This window comes from Poecilia mexicana, unplaced genomic scaffold (assembly GCF_051168715.1).
Source record: "Poecilia mexicana isolate PSO_F unplaced genomic scaffold, ASM5116871v1 scaffold_14, whole genome shotgun sequence".
NCBI lineage: Eukaryota > Metazoa > Chordata > Actinopteri > Cyprinodontiformes > Poeciliidae > Poecilia > Poecilia mexicana.
In genome coordinates this window covers 22,370,772-22,390,503 of record NW_028263383.1, presented here as the reverse complement: position 1 = coordinate 22,390,503, position 19,732 = coordinate 22,370,772, and the positions used below count along the sequence as shown (strand labels likewise).

Genomic DNA, 19,732 nt, shown 5'->3' with positions numbered 1-19,732 from the left:
GGGGGAAGGACGAGAGCAGTGGGCTGGAGCGGGCAGGCAGGTGGGCTCAGAAAGCTGCAGGTAGGTTCGTCAGTGAGAGGTGGCCAGATCCTGGAAGTGAATGAGCAGAGAGGGAAAAGGTCTACAAGCAGAAATACTCTCGAGAGAATCACAAAAAGACTAGCGTTTTCAAAAGGCTTTAGCGAGCTAGAGACTACCGTGGGAGGATAATCATCCGGCGGAGAGGAGAGGTCCGATGGCTCCTTAAATCCTCTCGACTGATGATCCAACTGGCTTCAGGCGTGCAGCTCCACTCCAGGCCACTCCCCAACGGGAAGCCGAAGGAGAGAGACCTTTCTTAAAGAGAAACCCAGAACCTGACAATTTAGTTGTTTTTTTCTGACTGAAACAAGCCTGACCTCTACTACGTTTACACTACATCTACCGATACCTGCACAAGACATATGAGGAACATTTTTATCATCCTGTCTGATTATGCATTGCCCATGCTGTTAGTGATTCTATTCAATCGCTCAACCTTATTTTTCCTCAATATCTTTCCTAAAACTCATTTAGTACCATCTATGGTTCAATTACTGGTTGCCATCTTCAAAACACCAGGGCAAGAACATGCATGCAGTTAAGTGTTGTAGGAAATAGACCTCCCTGAAAGGAGAAAAGTTGGAAAGAAAAAAAAAAACAGGAAAACATGACCACAGAAGCAAATCCACTCAGACCTGGTCTCCAAATTCAATTCTGAAGCAAAACTGTATCAGTAGATCCACAAGTCCACCACACTTTTCAGATGTTTTTTGTTTTTTTTTCTAATCCTTAACTTTATAAACCATGTATCCCATATAATTGTCAATCTATTGGAAAAAAAAAAAGGAATACACTGACATATGTGGTTATTTACTTTCTTACATTTATTAAGCTCCTGCACTGGACTTTCTTTTTTTTTCTCTCTAGTTGTATGTCTGAATGTTTTAGCACGTTGAATTCTCTCATTACTGAAATCATCAGTACAGACAAAGTTTCAAAAAATGAACATTTATCATTTTCATATTGTTTTTTCTTGTAAGCTAACAAGTGAGCCATTATTTATAATAAATCCCTCTAGTCAATATGTCATCACCAACAGTTTACTTCATTAGGATGAAAAAGGTGATTGGGCAGTTTAGCTGAAATGTTAATTTAGTAGATTTCTTTTATTACCTCAGAGGCAGGACTTTGGGTCTAATCAAAGTCACACAGCAAAAGAAGTTTGCTAAAATGTACGATCTTTCAAATTCATCTATGTTGTGAATTCGTACTGTTAAATTCTGTGCTGTGTAATCGAAAAGATGGTGACCAAAAAACCCTGCAAGACATGTTTTTGACAACCTTGATTTAAGTTTTAACTCTGTCTGCTAGGAGGGGTCCAGTGAACATTTTAGTTTATTTTCAGTTGCATCTGTTTGACTTTCCACAAAGAAAATTTTTGTAGTCCTCAACTTGATGAAGTGTGGAAATGAGTTAAGCATGAAAATCAAGGAATGTTCAAACTGTTTAAATCATGATTTCAGCAAATGGTCTTCACTAAACATCAATATGAAAAAATATATATTTTTCTTTCAATGTTTGTTGCACAAATTCACATACTACCTGTTCACTAATGTTCACCAACAGACAGTTCACCTCTTGTAATTGATAAGCTTATAAATGATCAATGTTATCCTTTCAGTTCCCTTCCAGTGAGGCGGTGCTTCACTGGGAGGGAACTGTCCGTCTCAAGCAGAAGATGTTAAATGATTAGCAATGTTTTATAGGTTGATGAAAGCAAAGATTAGTATTTTTTGGTAACATCAAAAGTTCATTTTTGAGGCAAACAGAAAATCCATCTTATTGTAGTTTACTATAAACTTGCACTGAAATCCCCCTTGACAAATTTGGAAAAAAAAAAAAATTCAGCTAAAGTGGGTGGTGCTTTAAGGCACAGAGTGACTCAGCCAAATCACATAGTGACTCAGCAAGTGTTGGGAGTTAAGCAAGGCTGTAGTAAACGCTGTTACCAACTCGGCACTTTATTGTTATAGTTTTCTCCAAGTAGCTAGCATTTGGAGAAAACCTCAACATGTGCAAAACTGAGAAACTCCATCGATCAACCAGCTGGACATTGAAGTATGTCACTGGAGATTTGTTCTCCTGCCCTCGGGATGAATCCTTGGCCCACTGCATCAGTGAAGACTGTCGCATGGGAGCAGGCATAGCGGTGATGTTCAAGAAGAAGTTTGGCCGAGTCTCAGAGTTAAAGGAGCAGAGTGAGTCAGACTAGTCTTTGTTTGGTAAAAAATGTTTCATGCTTATGCACTTCATTCAAATGTCTGATTTCAACATCAAGTGCTAACTCATATCCTGTTTTGCATTTTTAATGTATGTCCTAATAGAGAAGCTGCCAGGGCAGTGTGCTGTCCTGGCACATGATCAACGTTTCATCTACTATCTGGTAAATATTGTCATGGAGTGTGGTTGGTGGTGAGGATAGAACGCGGAGACCCAGGTATGAAGGTGATAATGAAGAATTTATTGATGCAGCTCACAGTCCAACAGGCAGCACGGCAGAAGGAAGCACACAGCTAACACCGGTAGCAACTGGATAACGGACCGAAACTCTTGAGCTGACGCCGACACAGGACTTAGCAGTTCCACTGCGACGACGGACAGACTGATGCAGACGACACCGACTACGACAGACAACAATAGACACGACGAGGATCCGACAAGGAACACAGACAACAGGTGGGTTTAAATACACACAGGGTAATTAAGGGAAATGAGACACCTGGGGAGCAATCAACGGGGAGGACAGGACAGAGACTCACAGGGAAACAGGACTGAACACAGAAAACTCAAAAATAAACACACAAAAACATGGATCTTGACAAATATACCACGGTCAATTTTACTGCATACGACCAAAGTTGGTTCATTATTCAGTCTGGTAACTGTACATTTCCTATTATTTGTCTTAGATCACAAAGAAAAAAGCCAGCCAGAAACCGACATATGTCAGCCTGAGACAGAGTCTGGAAGACATGAAGTCTCACTGCTTCCAAAATGGTGTCAATAGGATATCAATACCCCGGTTTGTAGAAACTACTGTGGATACATAAGTATAATAAGTACCCTTCATTCTTCTTCTTTATTGGGAATAATTGTTTGTATCGTGTCTCTCTCTCAGAATTGGTTGTGGCCTGGACCAGCTGCAGTGGTCAAAGGTGTCAAAGATCCTGGAACAGGTCTTTAAAGAGACAAATATCTCTATCACTGTGTACAGCCTGCCCTGCGTTGGGTCAAAATAGCAGATGCATGCCATGTAGTACATTTTTCATTGTTTCTTTTGCTTAAAATCATTTATAATCTTATAAATTATGAATGAAATCAACACTCCTTAAACAGTTTTAAGGAAACAATAACTAAGGAAACTATAAAAACCTCCCTATAAGATGTTTTGATGCAAAACTTTTAACATCCCATTGATGTAAAATAAACAAATGAGGGTGGAAAACAGGAGTAAATACAACATTGTGTCCTTTTTCACCACTCATATCAGAATATAGTTAAACTCATATTACCTTCATGGTGAAATAATTTATGTATTTTTTCCTGAAACATAGAATTCATATTCACTAGATATAGAAACTTCTGAAGCACTTTTATCGAAGGAATAAAAGCGATATTGTTCAAATAAAAGTACCACGATGAAAACTTACAGCAAAAATCAGTTGAGGGATGGTTGCTGATTTTTATAATTATCTTCTGCTCATCCTGAAAACACAATTTATAATCTATCAAAAAGAAGAAAGTGTGTATTTCAGGAAAGTCTATATTGTCTACAGACAGAAGGTAGCTCTGCCTTTTTCTGGGCTGCTATAAATACATCATCATTTTTCCACACTGAATCAAATGACATGCTATTTGATACTTTTTGCATGACCTACTGAAGTTCTATGGTAAACCTTTTAACTTTTAAGCGTAAACTTAGATCACTTTTAGACCATGTTGATTGGTGTTAACCAGTGTTGTGTATAGACTCATGTCTAAACAAGGGTTACATGTAGCACTAAAGTTCATTTTTTGAGGCAAAAGAACCTAAGAATTTTTAAAAAATGTTTTCCAATACATTTCTCACATACTGCAGCCTGGTCTGAGCAGGTACAGGTCATCCCTCGCAACAATAAGAAGCTGTTGTCAGAAACCATTATCTTAAGTTTTATTTAAAAGCAATTTTCAAAGACACAACATAATTTACAACATAATTTACAGAACACACAGTCTAAAAAGTCTAAAAACAAGCTTATAAATCAAAATAAAGTCATGACAAAAAACCTTGTGAAAATATTTTTGTTCCTTAATTTGGGTCAGGAAATAGAGGAGCAAACTCTTCCACAATTTCAATTTACATATTTATAGGAAAGTTTCATTTTCAACAACTATATAATTTTAGAATAAAAAAAATTTAGTGACAGAGTGCAACATCAGAGTTTGCGATAAGTTTTTTTTTTTTTTGCGTCTTATATGAATCAATGGCAGGAAACTGAGTTTTCATCGTGGTACTTTTATTTGAACAATATCGCTTTTATTCCTTCGATAAAAGTGCTTCAGAAGTTTCTATATCTAGTGAATATGAATTCTATGTTTCAGGAAAAAATACATAAATTATTTCACCATGAAGGTAATATGAGTTTAACTATATTCTGATATGAGTGGTGAAAAAGGACACAATGTTGTATTTACTCCTGTTTTCCACCCTCATTTGTTTATTTTACATCAATGGGATGTTAAAAGTTTTGCATCAAAACATCTTATAGGGAGGTTTTTATAGTTTCCTTAGTTATTGTTTCCTTAAAACTGTTTAAGGAGTGTTGATTTCATTCATAATTTATAAGATTATAAATGATTTTAAGCAAAAGAAACAATGAAAAATGTACTACATGGCATGCATCTGCTATTTTGACCCAACGCAGGGCAGGCTGTACACAGTGATAGAGATATTTGTCTCTTTAAAGACCTGTTCCAGGATCTTTGACACCTTTGACCACTGCAGCTGGTCCAGGCCACAACCAATTCTGAGAGAGAGACACGATACAAACAATTATTCCCAATAAAGAAGAAGAATGAAGGGTACTTATTATACTTATGTATCCACAGTAGTTTCTACAAACCGGGGTATTGATATCCTATTGACACCATTTTGGAAGCAGTGAGACTTCATGTCTTCCAGACTCTGTCTCAGGCTGACATATGTCGGTTTCTGGCTGGCTTTTTTCTTTGTGATCTAAGACAAATAATAGGAAATGTACAGTTACCAGACTGAATAATGAACCAACTTTGGTCGTATGCAGTAAAATTGACCGTGGTATATTTGTCAAGATCCATGTTTTTGTGTGTTTATTTTTGAGTTTTCTGTGTTCAGTCCTGTTTCCCTGTGAGTCTCTGTCCTGTCCTCCCCGTTGATTGCTCCCCAGGTGTCTCATTTCCCTTAATTACCCTGTGTGTATTTAAACCCACCTGTTGTCTGTGTTCCTTGTCGGATCCTCGTCGTGTCTATTGTTGTCTGTCGTAGTCGGTGTCGTCTGCATCAGTCTGTCCGTCGTCGCAGTGGAACTGCTAAGTCCTGTGTCGGCGTCAGCTCAAGAGTTTCGGTCCGTTATCCAGTTGCTACCGGTGTTAGCTGTGTGCTTCCTTCTGCCGTGCTGCCTGTTGGACTGTGAGCTGCATCAATAAATTCTTCATTATCACCTTCATACCTGGGTCTCCGCGTTCTATCCTCACCACCAACCACACTCCATGACAATATTTACCAGATAGTAGATGAAACGTTGATCATGTGCCAGGACAGCACACTGCCCTGGCAGCTTCTCTATTAGGACATACATTAAAAATGCAAAACAGGATATGAGTTAGCACTTGATGTTGAAATCAGACATTTGAATGAAGTGCATAAGCATGAAACATTTTTTACCAAACAAAGACTAGTCTGACTCACTCTGCTCCTTTAACTCTGAGACTCGGCCAAACTTCTTCTTGAACATCACCGCTATGCCTGCTCCCATGTGACAGTCTTACTGATGCAGTGGGCCAAGGATTCATCCCGAGGGCAGGAGAACAAATCTCCAGTGACATACTTCAATGTCCAGCTGGTTGATCGATGGAGTTTCTCAGTTTTGCACATGTTGAGGTTTTCTCCAAATCCTAGCTACTTGGAGAAAACTATAACAATAAAGTGCCGAGTTGGTAACAGCGCTTACTACAGCCTTGCTTAACTCCCAACACTTGCTGAGTCACTATGTGATTTGGCTGAGTCACTCTGTGCCTTAAAGCACCACCCACTTTAGCTGAATTTTTTTTTTTTCCAAATTTGTCAAGGGGGATTTCAGTGCAAGTTTATAGTAAACTACAATAAGCTGGATTTTCTGTTTGCCTCAAAAATGAACTTTTGATGTTACCAAAAAATACCAATCTTTGCTTTCATCAACCTATAAAACATTGCTAATCATTTAACATCTTCTGCTTGAGACGGACAGTTCCCTCCCAGTGAAGCACCGCCTCACTGGAAGGGAACTGAAAGGATAACATTGATCATTTATAAGCTTATCAATTACAAGAGGTGAACTGTCTGTTGGTGAACATTAGTGAACAGGTAGTATGTGAATTTGTGCAACAAACATTGAAAGAAAAATATATATTTTTTCATATTGATGTTTAGTGAAGACCATTTGCTGAAATCATGATTTAAACAGTTTGAACATTCCTTGATTTTCATGCTTAACTCATTTCCACACTTCATCAAGTTGAGGACTACAAAAATTTTCTTTGTGGAAAGTCAAACAGATGCAACTGAAAATAAACTAAAATGTTCACTGGACCCCTCCTAGCAGACAGAGTTAAAACTTAAATCAAGGTTGTCAAAAACATGTCTTGCAGGGTTTTTTGGTCACCATCTTTTCGATTACACAGCACAGAATTTAACAGTACGAATTCACAACATAGATGAATTTGAAAGATCGTACATTTTAGTAGAGAGAGAAAAAAATACTTTGTTAGCATAATGCTTGTGTTTCTGACTTTACTGCGATCACATATTGACGAGCAAAAAAAAAAAAAAGACTGTCAACTACTTTTTAAAAAATAACTTATTACTTGCAAAAGGGAGAAGGTAACAAAGATGAAAGTTTGTGTCCTGTATGACTCGGGTCTGGCTGCAAGTACATCCGTGCCCGTAAACTAAACTTGTTCTTATTTCACTGATGCAAAAACTTACATTAGAAAAAGCAGAAAGAAGTTTGCTGTGTGGTCATTTGCTAATGACCACACAGCAAACTTCTTTTGCTGTGTGACTAGCCTGCTGGCTAGGGTCTAATCAAAGTCCTGCCTCTGAGGTAATAAAAGAAATCTACTAAATTAACATTTCAGCTAAACTGCCCAATCACCTTTTTCATCCTAATGAAGTAAACTGTTGGTGATGACATATTGACTAGAGGGATTTATTATAAATAATGGCTCACTTGTTAGCTTACAAGAAAAAACAATATGAAAATGATAAATGTTCATTTTTTGAAACTTTGTCTGTACTGATGATTTCAGTAATGAGAGAATTCAACGTGCTAAAACATTCAGACATACAACTAGAGAGAGAAAAAAGAAAGTCCAGTGCAGGAGCTTAATAAATGTAAGAAAGTAAATAACCACATATGTCAGTGTATTCCTTTTTTTTCCAATAGATTGACAATTATATGGGATACATGGTTTATAAAGTTAAGGATTAGAAAAAAGAAAAAAAAAACATCTGAAAAGTGTGGCGGACTTGTGGATCTACTGATACAGTTTTGCTTCAGAATTGAATTTGGAGACCAGGTCTGAGTGGATTTGCTTCTGTGGTCATGTTTTCCTGTTTTTTTTTTCTTTCCAACTTTTCTCCTTTCAGGGAGGTCTATTTCCTACAACACTTAACTGCATGCATGTTCTTGCCCTGGTGTTTTGAAGATGGCAACCAGTAATTGAACCATAGATGGTACTAAATGAGTTTTAGGAAAGATATTGAGGAAAAATAAGGTTGAACGATTGAATAGAATCACTAACAGCATGGGCAATGCATAATCAGACAGGATGATAAAAATGTTCCTCATATGTCTTGTGCAGGTATCGGTAGATGTAGTGTAAACGTAGTAGAGGTCAGGCTTGTTTCAGTCAGAAAAAAACAACTAAATATTAAAATAGTTTTCCATAAACTAATATTGAATAAGAGACTCTTCTTTTTGTGTGTGTGTTTAAGCCTGACACACATGAACAAGAGGAATTTTATTAAAGCTGGTTCATTTTGGTTTACGATGAAATGCACAAAGCTAATCTTTAATTATGCATTTATTTTTATATGGGCTCAGGTTTGACTAGAGGCCAAGATATCAAACTTCCACTCAATCCTGTCATTCTTGTGCTCTGTCCTAATCTCTATGAAAAAGTATGTTCTTTAATCGTGTGCTAGTGCTACGGTGTTGTTTTTCTTTTGGTAACTCTAGATAGGAGAGGAGTTTAAAATGATAAATAGAAAACTACCTGACAGAAGGAAAAAAAAAACTAAAGACATTGTAAGCAATTCTAACTTAATTTAAAATGATTAACCTGTACTAATATTAATAATTTTGTACATGTTTGATGGCTTAGTAAATACTTGTTGAGTTAGGGAACAGTAGAACCAGATTTCCTTGACTTTTTTTTAAATAAGCAACAGCTTAAAGTGACTGTTGGAGACAGGCTGCTGGGTTATCTGATACAAGTTGAGAGCAGCACAGAGAAAGAAACAGCAAACATTTATTCATAGGATTAAGCTATTGTAATAATTGTAACAATATGCTTGTCTTATCATTATTCTAAAATGTATTGATGGTTGACAGTTTACCAGTTCCACATATCTTTGACTTTTACTATTTCCCATCCCTAGCAGGGGTAAAGTGACCGTTGCTGAGGGGCTGTTGGTTTATCTGATGCAGGCTGAGCTCAGCAGCTGATGCAGTGCAGAGAAAGAAAATCTCTCAAAGTTAAAAATACACATCATGTCCACAAAATTAATCCATTCTCTTTTTATTTAAATTGCATTTTTTTTTTTACATTTACTGTAAAAAAACAAAATATTAGTCAATAAAATACTTGACAATTTAGTAGATAATGACTCGACATTATTTTGGATCTTTATTCACCCTGAGCCAAGTCGGTTGGTTGAAGTGACAGAGTGGAGGACGGTTCATCAGATACCAGCTGAAAGCAGCACAGAGAAAGAAACGGTGAGGAAGTTAAACACAGATGCATTTTTGTTTATGAAATAAACTATTCTGTTTTTTTAATTATGATTTGAAATTAATATAACAATTAACATGATTTATTAAATGCTTAACTATTGAGTAGATAGTGACTATAATTTCCTTGATCTTAATTTCTTCATCAGCCTTGACTGGGATGAAGTGACTGAGAGTGGATCCAGGCTTGGAGGTGGAGATAAAAGTTCTTTATTGGATTAAATTTATATGAATGAAGCAAAAAATAAAAAATAAAAATAAATAAATATATAAAAAATAGAGAGGAAACTTTGTCCAACTGTAATGATTTACTTCTTGGGGTGATGCATGGAGCAGGTGGTGGGATTCCCATCTGATTGTTTTTGGATCTTCAAAACATCCAGAAGCTAGTCTGGATGTTAGCAGACTAGCTTCTCCACCTCACTTCACAACCTGCTGCCTTTTGTCTTCAGGTTTTCTCTTTCACAAAAAAAGGAGGACTTCTGGGAAGCATCCAATTTATGGACTGGAATTTAATAGACCGAGCTTGGAGTCTGACAGAGACGGGAGGTCCCACTGGACAACACCGGGTGGTGCTGGTTTTTCCCAAGATGGATGAAGGAGCTTCAGCAGAGTGTGATTCATTGGAGTCAGGCGTGACATGCTCAGAGTCCTGGAAGGTGGGAATTTCGTGCTGAATCGAGGATTCGAACGCTGCTGATGAAGGTAAGACCAGATTTGTATCCAGAAGTGTAGAGGGTGGAGCATCAGCCATGGAGCAGGGCCTCGTGATGGTTTGTCCATCTGTAGTCTGTGAGGTTGGAGCAGATGAGCTACATGCTAGTGGATTAGCTTCTTGCTGTCTTCTCTTTTGAGGCTTGTCTCTTTTAACGCGAACCATTTTTTGTTTGTTTGTTTGTTTGTTTGTTTGTTTTCTGTGAGAGCAAAGTAGATCTTCCTCTAACAAATGCAACAAGTAGAATGACAGGGCCTCCGAAAATTATTTAAAGCAGAAAAACAGAAATACCACCCCTTTTTCTCTATTGGCTCATTCATAAAAGTGGGCTGGGGAATCTGCCAGGAGCAGGAAGATAAAAGCAGTTGGGGGAGGAGTCTATCTGCGTGAGGAGGAGTTGCATTGGTATAACTGGGTCAAAAGTCACAAAGAGGGCCTGACCCCTTATTAACCATTTGATATAAAAAGAGAAGGTTCCAGAATGCTGCCTGCTTTACATTGATAAGAACTTAATTTATATTATGCAAAAGAGAATGTTCCAGAACGCTGTCTGTTTTATTATTGATAAGAAATTATATGATGCAAGAGAGAGAGAATATTCCAGAACATTGTCTGTTTTACATTGATATCAACTTAATTTGATATGATGCAAGAGAGAATGTTCCAGAACACTGCCTGTTTTATTATTGATAAGAACTTAATTTAAATCAAAACATATGTTTTTATACGATAAGCATTTATGACGCAGATTTAACAGGTGTTTGTGTGCGATAAGCAATTTTATGACGTAAATAAACAGATGTTTGTGTGCGATAACATCGATTTTGATTTGGGCGTGGCATTTTAATCCATCAAACTCGATTAATTAAAATTTGACACAAAGTAGTATCCTATATTTTTAAGGGTGTTAGAAAATGGATGGATGGATGGACAATGATACAAGTAGGAAAAACATGGTTATGAAGGATTAGATAAATGCTTTTAAGATATATGACTCATTTGTTTTAGATGGTCAACAAAAGGACAGAACAGCACAGAGTCTTTGGAGATTAAAAGATCAGTTTTATGATCCACAAAATATATGTTTCGTTGTAATAATCGTGAAAAGTTATTCTACATAGTCTTGACTTGGTGGGTGTGAATGTAAAAACAGAAGAATGTTGATATTCTGTTTTCTGTTGTATGATGTTTTAATGTTTTCTGAACAGGTTGTTGGGAAAGATGAGAATTTGTTCTCAATCAGCTTATATACTTAAATAAGTTAAAAAATGAAAAAACATAATACTTTTCAGATTTTGTCTTGTAAATTTCTTGCAAATGTGATGTCTTTTTCCATACACTTTGCTATGAACCACGGTTGTGCTGACATTTGTGCTTGTAAGGTAGGAAAATATTCAAATGACCCAGGGGTAGGAATAGCTTTGTAATGTACTGTAAATAGACAACGCTAATAAGCTGCTTTGAAATGTCTTGTCACAAGTAAAACATCTTAAACCTAAGCTCTTCTTTTAAAACAAAGACACCTTAACACACCTTTGCTAGTTTGCCAACATGAAAGTGGATAGTGCGGCTCAAGCAACAAAACAATTATTTGCATACTTGAACATAGAAGTCATTGAACACTCTTCCTCAAAATTAACCTGTTTTGTTATCTGTCAGTCCGTCACTCTTCCTTTCCCTCAGGGTGAAATGAGAAACCAGCCTGAGAATGTCGACTTGACATTGTGACATATGGCACTATTAGTGAAATGTTGTCAAAAACCTTCTGAACATTTGTGTCTTTGCTGCTGATGTGACGTCTTTCTTGAATTTTCATAATCCATAAAACTGGTAAACAGGTTCTTTAAAGTATATGATATATTTCATTTCACACAAAAAACAATCATGTTTTTAACATGCTATTCATAATAAAATGTTTCAAGATATTTTATGACTGCTGTGTGCCTTCATGAATTTCATATTTTCCTTTTTGATTTCAAAAAGAAGAAAATCTGAAAAATGTTGATATTTAGTCTGTACATTACATTGTGTAGTAACATGAGTAATAATATTAATAATAAAATATTATTAAAGATATAGTTCAGTGTATTCAGATCAACAACAATAATTGTTTCTGAGTACTGTGTTCAATGTGTGATAAGGATTTTTTTTTTTAATTACAAGCACTGCCAAGGGAAAAAAAAACAGTGATGGAACATACAGTATGATGTAGTCATTCAACAATGTGATAAGTGCAGATTTCATTGGCGAAAGCTGCTTGATGATGCTCTTTAGTTATTACAGACATAAACTTTCAGATTTAGAAAGTAGTCAGGAAGCAGCAACACAATTCAACAATGGTTTGTATTTTTTTTGCTTTTCAAAGTCTTAAGTAAAATCATCACCCTCAATCACAAAGCCTGCAGACACTCCCACTTCTTTTCAATGGAAACACTAAAAGGGCACCATGACCTTTAAACTAGAATTGATAGTTAATATTATAAATTACATAAAAATCTCCAGATGCCATCCTATCATAATGCTTCGGTGTGTTCCAGCTGCCCACATTACACATATCAAAAAGTGCCATTGTGATGAAAGCTAATTTCTAATACAAGAGTTAAATTGAATATTTATCTACTCACTGATTAATTAGAAGTAATGAATCAAAAATAAAAATTAACTTGGCTTCAAAGGGAGGATTTTTTTTTTTACTGCTGATTGAAGCTTAAAATCTGTGAAGACTTTTTCAGCTCCCTCAAAGCCAAATGTTTAATCTGAAAGGAGTATAGGGTTTTCCAAATTATATGTGAAAATTAAGTCAAATATCATTTGTAAATGATGTCATACATCATTTATCAATAAATCAATGCATTATTTGTTTTTTAATCTGATGTAAAAACGGATAACAAACTTAAAGGTCATTTTCGTACATTTGTACATTTTTGACAATCTATTAAACACAACTTAACACACACAACTGGTACTCTGACCCTTAGTCACTCCAAAATTTTATTTAGCTTTTTTTTACTGAGAGTTGGCCTTTCCACTGAGCTTTGGATCATTGTTCTGCTGCTGAATGAAATGTTTGTCTGACTGGTTTCTAATTATACCCTGAGGAAAAGGAACAAAGACAGAGTGACACATGAACAAGACAAGACAGGAAGACAGTTCTATGACTTCTGTTTTAGAGTATTAAAATAATGTGTTTTGCTAGTCAAGTTTATTTGTATAGTACATTTCAGAAATTCAATTCAGTTTATTTTTATATTGCTAATTCACAACAAAAGTGTCTTGGGGCACTTTACAAAGAAAATAAATGTAATTCACCCATACATTCAACTTCCAGTTGATCCTTATTATCAAACAGTACAATAAGATCAGTTAATTATTCAAAGTAGTTTAACATGTTTCTGTGTCAGGAGACCATCAAGCCACTGACACTAGTCAGTGGCCTTCCCACTGTTGCTACATACTAATGTAGCAACAGCAGAAAGTCAATTATGTATGTTTGGTTCTGGTTCTGGATGCAGAACAGAACCAGAAGATCTGAGAGGTCTGGAAGGTTGATACAACAGCAGCAGGTCTTTAATGTATTTTGGTGCTGATTTATAAACTAATAAAAGTATTTTCAATTCTATTCTCTGAGTTACAGGGAGCCACTATAGCAATCTGAGAAGCATGGTTTGCATTAATGATGGGCCGTGTTCAAACGAACTGGCTCCAAGAGCCAACTTAAGCTAAAATATGATGCAACAGATGATAATAAATCAAGACTCATTTGGTAGTCGGTGGACTACCTTGCTGCTACTCTGAGGCCGGTAGCGACATGGTACGATCCGTTCTTGGTTTCTTCCTTCCTGTTCTTGTTGCTCTTTGGTTAATGTTCTTAGATGAGTGTCGTTTACTGTTAGTGCGTTGGCTTGATTGTTAGATTTAATGGCGCAGAAGAGGACTGTCGTTTCGGTAACACTTTATTTGAAGGGTTGTGAATAAGACTGTTGTGACACTGTCATAAACATGACAGTGTCATGAACATCAGTAAGTCTTCATGAATATTTATGACTGTTGTCATAAAGTGTCATTCGGTAAATCATGACACTTTTAATACAAAGTTGACATTATTCAAAATGTCGTTATGACAACTTGACATTAATCTAGACACAATGTCTTCATTATGACAACTTGTCATTAACCTAGACAAAATTGTCTTCGTTATGACAACTTGTCATTAACCAAGAAATCATGATCTGACATAAATTCGTCATAATAGTAGTCACAATGATTTAATTATTACACTAGCAAAAGCTTTAACAAAACAATGATTAACATTTCCACTCTCTGAAATAAAGCGAAACAAGTAGGACAAGCAATAAAGATTTCATTAAGCTTTATTACACTGTCAAATGATTTAATAACAGACTTATTAACAATTTCTTTTACATCAACTAAAGTGGAACATATAGCACCAGTTATGAATATGTCATTAAATGTTATTACAGTGTCATTAAGTAATAACTCTTACCTCAAGTAAAGTGAAACTAGTAGCAACAATTATAAAGATGTAATTTAGTGTTATTAAAGTGTCAAATGCTATGCTAACAGAGTCATTGATATTAAGTCTTACCTCAAGTGAAGTGAAACACACTGGACTACTTATAACTACCATCACAGCTGTAGAACAAACCCTTTGTACATTGGAATAAAACAAAAGATAACGTGTTCTAAGATAACAGAGGGTTTAATGTCTGGTCAGTATATTGTTACTCTGAAATACTGATTGAAAAACTAAAACAGAATAATTTATTCTTTAACTTTAGAAAATAGGTTCTTTCAACAATAACATTTTTTGCTTTGATTATGTCAGCCATCTCTTTCGTAATAGTCTTCCTGTAATGCTCTGAAAACAGGAGCTCCTTCACCCTGACGTTCCTTCCCTGAGGGGGGGGGCGCCGATTTATGTTTTCGCATCCACCTGAATAATGTGTAGTTGCGCCACTGGCTGACAGGTAAGTTTAATCATGAGATAAAGAAAAAAAATCAGATCCTCCTTTTGTTTCCTTAATATTTAAGAAGTTTCTCTTCCTTTGTCATTCTTTGATTCAGGTCCCAGCCCTTAGCCCACCACATCCTTTCAGTACAATGTTTGTGACCAGACAAGTTCTCAGTGCTCCACTCCAATAAACTGTACAGAAGATGAGCCCAACTGCTACTCAGCAAAATGTAAGTTTTTGTATTTATTAATGTACAAAATAAAAACCATGGGTGTGATATTGATGAAAGCTGGAACAACACAACAGATGTATGAATGCCACATCTTAGAAAAATGTACAATATGCCAAAAGAATGACAAATTGGTTATTAGTTGGTTAGTATACTTTGATTGAAACAATGAATATGAATGTACTCTCTTTTCTGGGTCAACAGTGAACGATGGAACAAACACAATTCCTGCACTGGGTTGTGCATCACCAAACACATGTACAGCTGCATCAGGTCTGGGAAGTTTGCTGTTCATGCAGAGTGTTGGTTCAATCACCAGTGGACCAACCTGCTGTACAACTACTTTGTGCAATGTTCCACAACCACCACAACTGTAGCACCGACCACAACAACTGCAGCACCAACAGCAGCAGCACCAACAACTGCAGCACCGACAACTGCAGCAGCACCAACAGCAGCAGCAGCACCAACAACAATGACAGCACAAACAACCACAACATTTGCACCAACCACCACAACTGCAGCACCAACAGCAGCAGCACCAACAACTGCAGCACCGACAACTGCAGCAGCACCAACAGCAGCAGCAGCACCAACAACAATGACAGCACAAACAACCACAACATTTGCACCAACCACCACAACTGCAGCACCAGCAACAGCAGCAGCAGCACCATCAGCAGCAGCACCAACCACCACAACTGTTGCACAATTATCCACAAATGCAGCCGAAGCCACAACAGTTACAGCAGCACAGTCGGTCACCACTGCATCAACCACCAGTAGTACTTCTAGTATCAGAATGGCCATGCTTCATGTCTTACTTTTTCTCTCTATTGTAATTGTACAAAAATCATAAATTAGAACCATAACAAAAATGTTAAATTCAAAAGATTCCCAAAGTCACTCTCAATTTGGGATTGTTTGGTCCCAATTTGGGACCAAACATATTAATTCAAAAAAGATCAATTAATCACAATAATTAAATCATTATATCTTAATACTAAATAAATGACATATTTTTGCTTCTAGTTTATTCTTTTAGGTGGCAGTATTTATTGATTATCTATTTGTCGGCAATCATTACAGATTATTCAAATATAAATGTTTTGTAACCATTTGACATTAATTTCTATTATTTTATTTAGATATGCCTAAGACTTTGATCTGAGTTATTATTTTAAAAATTAATTTTGTCCATGTTTATTGCAAACTATGTTATCAAATGTGATAAGAAACACCTGATGTGACCTTTGGGAGTGGGACACTGCCCTGAATGCACCAAACCATTGGTCATTTACCAAAGCTCTGTAAGCTTTTGTTGCACTGTTGTTGCAAAAAATAATACATAATATTCTGGTGACACTACTTTATTAAAGTGCACTCTCCCCTTAAAAAGACTTGTGGATTCACTATGGTCTTTGAGAGCTTATTTTTTTGCTCCCACACTGTTCTTCATTTAGTGTTACTTGTCTTAGACATTGCGAATAATTTAGATGTTAGTGAGGATTTTTTTGTAGTTCAATGTTTCCATACCATGCAGACCACACACTATTACACTAATTGATGTCCTTATATGGCTGACAAACCTCCTCAGCAGGTCATTCCATTTGTTTGCCAGGGGAAGGGGAAATTTGGTTTTCTTTAGTTTAATTTTACCATTTCTTTAATGTTTCTTCTTTTTAGCAGTTAGTTCAGTATGTTAACCAGTACTTATTTCAGTTCTTGTATGTTTAATTATTCCCTTGTGTTTCAGCAGTGGTCTGATCAGCCTCTATTTAAGTTCCCCTCAGGTCTTGTTTGTTAGGTCAGTTTTGTACTTAAGTTCTTTGTGTTACTGAGTTGTAGTTTGTTATGTTGACCCCAGTTTTGGACCCAATTCATCATTTTTGAACTATTTTTGGACTTTTTGTAATAAATTAAGAATATTTTTTGGAATCCATTCAGCGTCTCTCTGGCTGGTCTGTGTAGAACACTCACAGGATGCAGAGTAGACTAGAACCAGAAGACTTGAGAGGTCTGAAAGGTTGATACAAAGACAACAAATCTTTCATGTATTTTGATATTAAGCCATTCAATGACATATAAACAAACATAAGTATTTCAAAGTCTATTTTCCTGCTTGTTGGCTGAGCTAGCTAGAATCACTGGAAGTGCTTGGATTTAAAATGTCATATTTGTGACAAGACATTTCTAGGTAGCCTATTAGTCCAATCTATTTTTAGTGCCTTTCTGAAGTATTCACAACCCAGGACCTTTTGCACATTTTTGCACTTTCATAACCAACAAAATATATCTCATATTTGTAACACAGATGGAGAACAACATCACGTTTTCATAATATTTAGAAGTAAAAGTCTGAAAAATGTGGTGTGCGTATAATTCACGCTCACTAAGTCAAGAATACAAAGAGCCTTTGCTTTTATTTAAAATTATTCACACAGGGTTTAGTACCAAATGCTCAGTATTTTACCATTGTTCAAAAAATGCTTTCATCCATTGAAATTACTCTTTCCGGTGCAGAGAGCAACTCTAGACTGTTTTAGTTAAACACTACATTTTCCTAAAGTCTGTCAGGCTCTCCACTAAAATAATTTTTCATTTGCATAATGGGGCACAGCTTTTCACTTTACCCCAGTTTCTTATCTGAGCGGATGATCATTCCCTCATGATGTCTGAAGTTATGTAGCAGAGTTCAGAGACTTACATAAAAACATCAAGAATGTTTTGCCCAACTCACTTTGAGACAGACAAATAAATGTTCTATGATTCAGGTGTTTTGTTTTGTTTTGTTTTGTTTTGTTTTGTTTACTTTGCTTCCCACATCACATGAAGTTACAAAAGAGTCTCTTTGTTTTTCTTCATACACCTTGAATTTATGTCCAGCACCACATTCTAACATTCCTTTCATTGACTTTCCAAGCACAACCTAAGGCTTATGTGCTTGGACTGTATGATCTGACAGAAATGAATGGATTTTAAGCAGAGTTACAGCTCTTTGTCTGTTTTGGTTAAAGCCAAATATTGAAATTGTATGTTTCAATTGGCAATAATAATAAAAAAATCACCTTTGAAGTCAAGTTCATCTTTCTTTTTGATTGATCACTCTACTGATCCACTCTGTTTAATTAAACAGAGTGGATTAATAATAAGTTGAATCCTTGTATAGAAATTAGCTTTAATCACATTGGCACTTTTTTTGGTATTGTGAGCAGTTGCTCTACTGACAGTAGAACTAATGGAGTCAAGTCACAGTTACAAAAATACAATCTGTTTTCTTTTCAAAATGGATTTTCCGTACCTTGTTGCATCTGTGTAGAGTCTTTGCCCCGTGTTGGCTGCTGAGGTACAAGAAATCAACTTACCTTCTCTATGTTGTGCTAAAAGGGAAGCACAACATGAGGCACCAGACCTGAAGCCATTATAAGTGCAATGTATGTTTGGTAAAGTTACATGTAGTGCTGTAACAAACTACACATCAGAGGCATTTAAGGTTAAACGCTTTGACAAACGCCGTGGAACAGAAGTAAGAGTGTCTGTGATGAATAAAATAATAGAAATGAATGTCAAATTGTTACAAAACATTTATATTTGAATGATCTGTAATGAATGCCGACAAATAGATAATCACAGATACTGTGATTGAAAAAACAAAAGTCGGTAACACTTTATTTGAAGGGGGGTGAATAAGACTGTCATAACACTTTCATAAACATGAAATAACACCTGTCATGAACATGAATAAGCCTTCATGGATATTTATGACTGTTGTCATAAAGAGTCATTCTGTAAATTATGACACTTTTAATACAAAGTTGACATTATTCAAAATATTTTTATGACAACTTGACATTAACCAATAAATCATTACTGTTTAAACTTTACCTTTACTAACATAAAGTTACCTCATTTTTAAAGTGTAATCAGTAATACTTTTATAAAAAAAATATATCAGTAATGATTTCTTGGTTAATTTCTTGATTTCGGTATTAGAAATGGTCCTATTCTGAACTTTCTTGAGTGCAAGTCAAGGAAAACATCAGTGTCGATGATCAAGGAAGAACAATTATGGAAGTAAATATGTGCCATCAGAATTTGAATAAAAAATGCATCTGAATTCAATTTTTAAAAAAATTCAGTGTCATTATTTGTACATGTTTGCAATTTTCATATGTTAAAAAAATTCACATTCCTATTTCAAAGATAAAATTTTCAATATATATTTTTTCAGTGTTAAAAAAAATTCAGCATATAAAAAAATTCAACTTTTAAAAATTCAAATGCAATATTTTCAGTGTCCTAAAAATTCAACTTGCTCAAATTCGCCGTCTCAAATTCAGCGTCTAAAAATTCGCTGTACAAAAATGGCAAGGTTACTTCAGGTCACAGACATTAGCAATCGTTGTCAGATTTCAACACCCAGCCAATCACATGACGCAGGTGTCATAGTGAAGAAATACCAGCATCACCGAGGCTAGCGACCATGGAGGCGAATGCAAACCCA

General features: G+C 35.9%; 1 protein-coding gene and 1 pseudogene across 2 annotated transcripts; one reads left to right on the top strand and one right to left on the bottom strand.

Annotated features, from left to right (window-relative positions):
* The first annotated feature begins 1,262 nt into the window (after positions 1 to 1,262).
* Positions 1,263 to 3,726, top strand: LOC148155546 (ADP-ribose glycohydrolase OARD1-like). The gene is made up of 4 exons (XM_088012351.1): positions 1,263 to 2,279; positions 2,406 to 2,464; positions 2,991 to 3,103; positions 3,200 to 3,726. Exons 1-4 carry the CDS (start codon positions 2,093 to 2,095, stop codon positions 3,318 to 3,320), a joined length of 480 nt encoding a protein of 159 aa, XP_087868477.1. The 5' UTR covers positions 1,263 to 2,092; the 3' UTR covers positions 3,321 to 3,726.
* Positions 3,727 to 4,127: 401 nt separating this feature from the next.
* Positions 4,128 to 7,337, bottom strand: LOC106909399 (ADP-ribose glycohydrolase OARD1-like; annotated as a pseudogene). Its single transcript, XR_015765217.1, has 4 exons — positions 6,008 to 7,337; positions 5,823 to 5,881; positions 5,184 to 5,296; positions 4,128 to 5,087 (listed from the first exon to the last, which is right to left on the bottom strand). The product of XR_015765217.1 is annotated as an ADP-ribose glycohydrolase OARD1-like (transcript).
* Between the last annotated feature and the right edge of the window lie 12,395 nt (positions 7,338 to 19,732).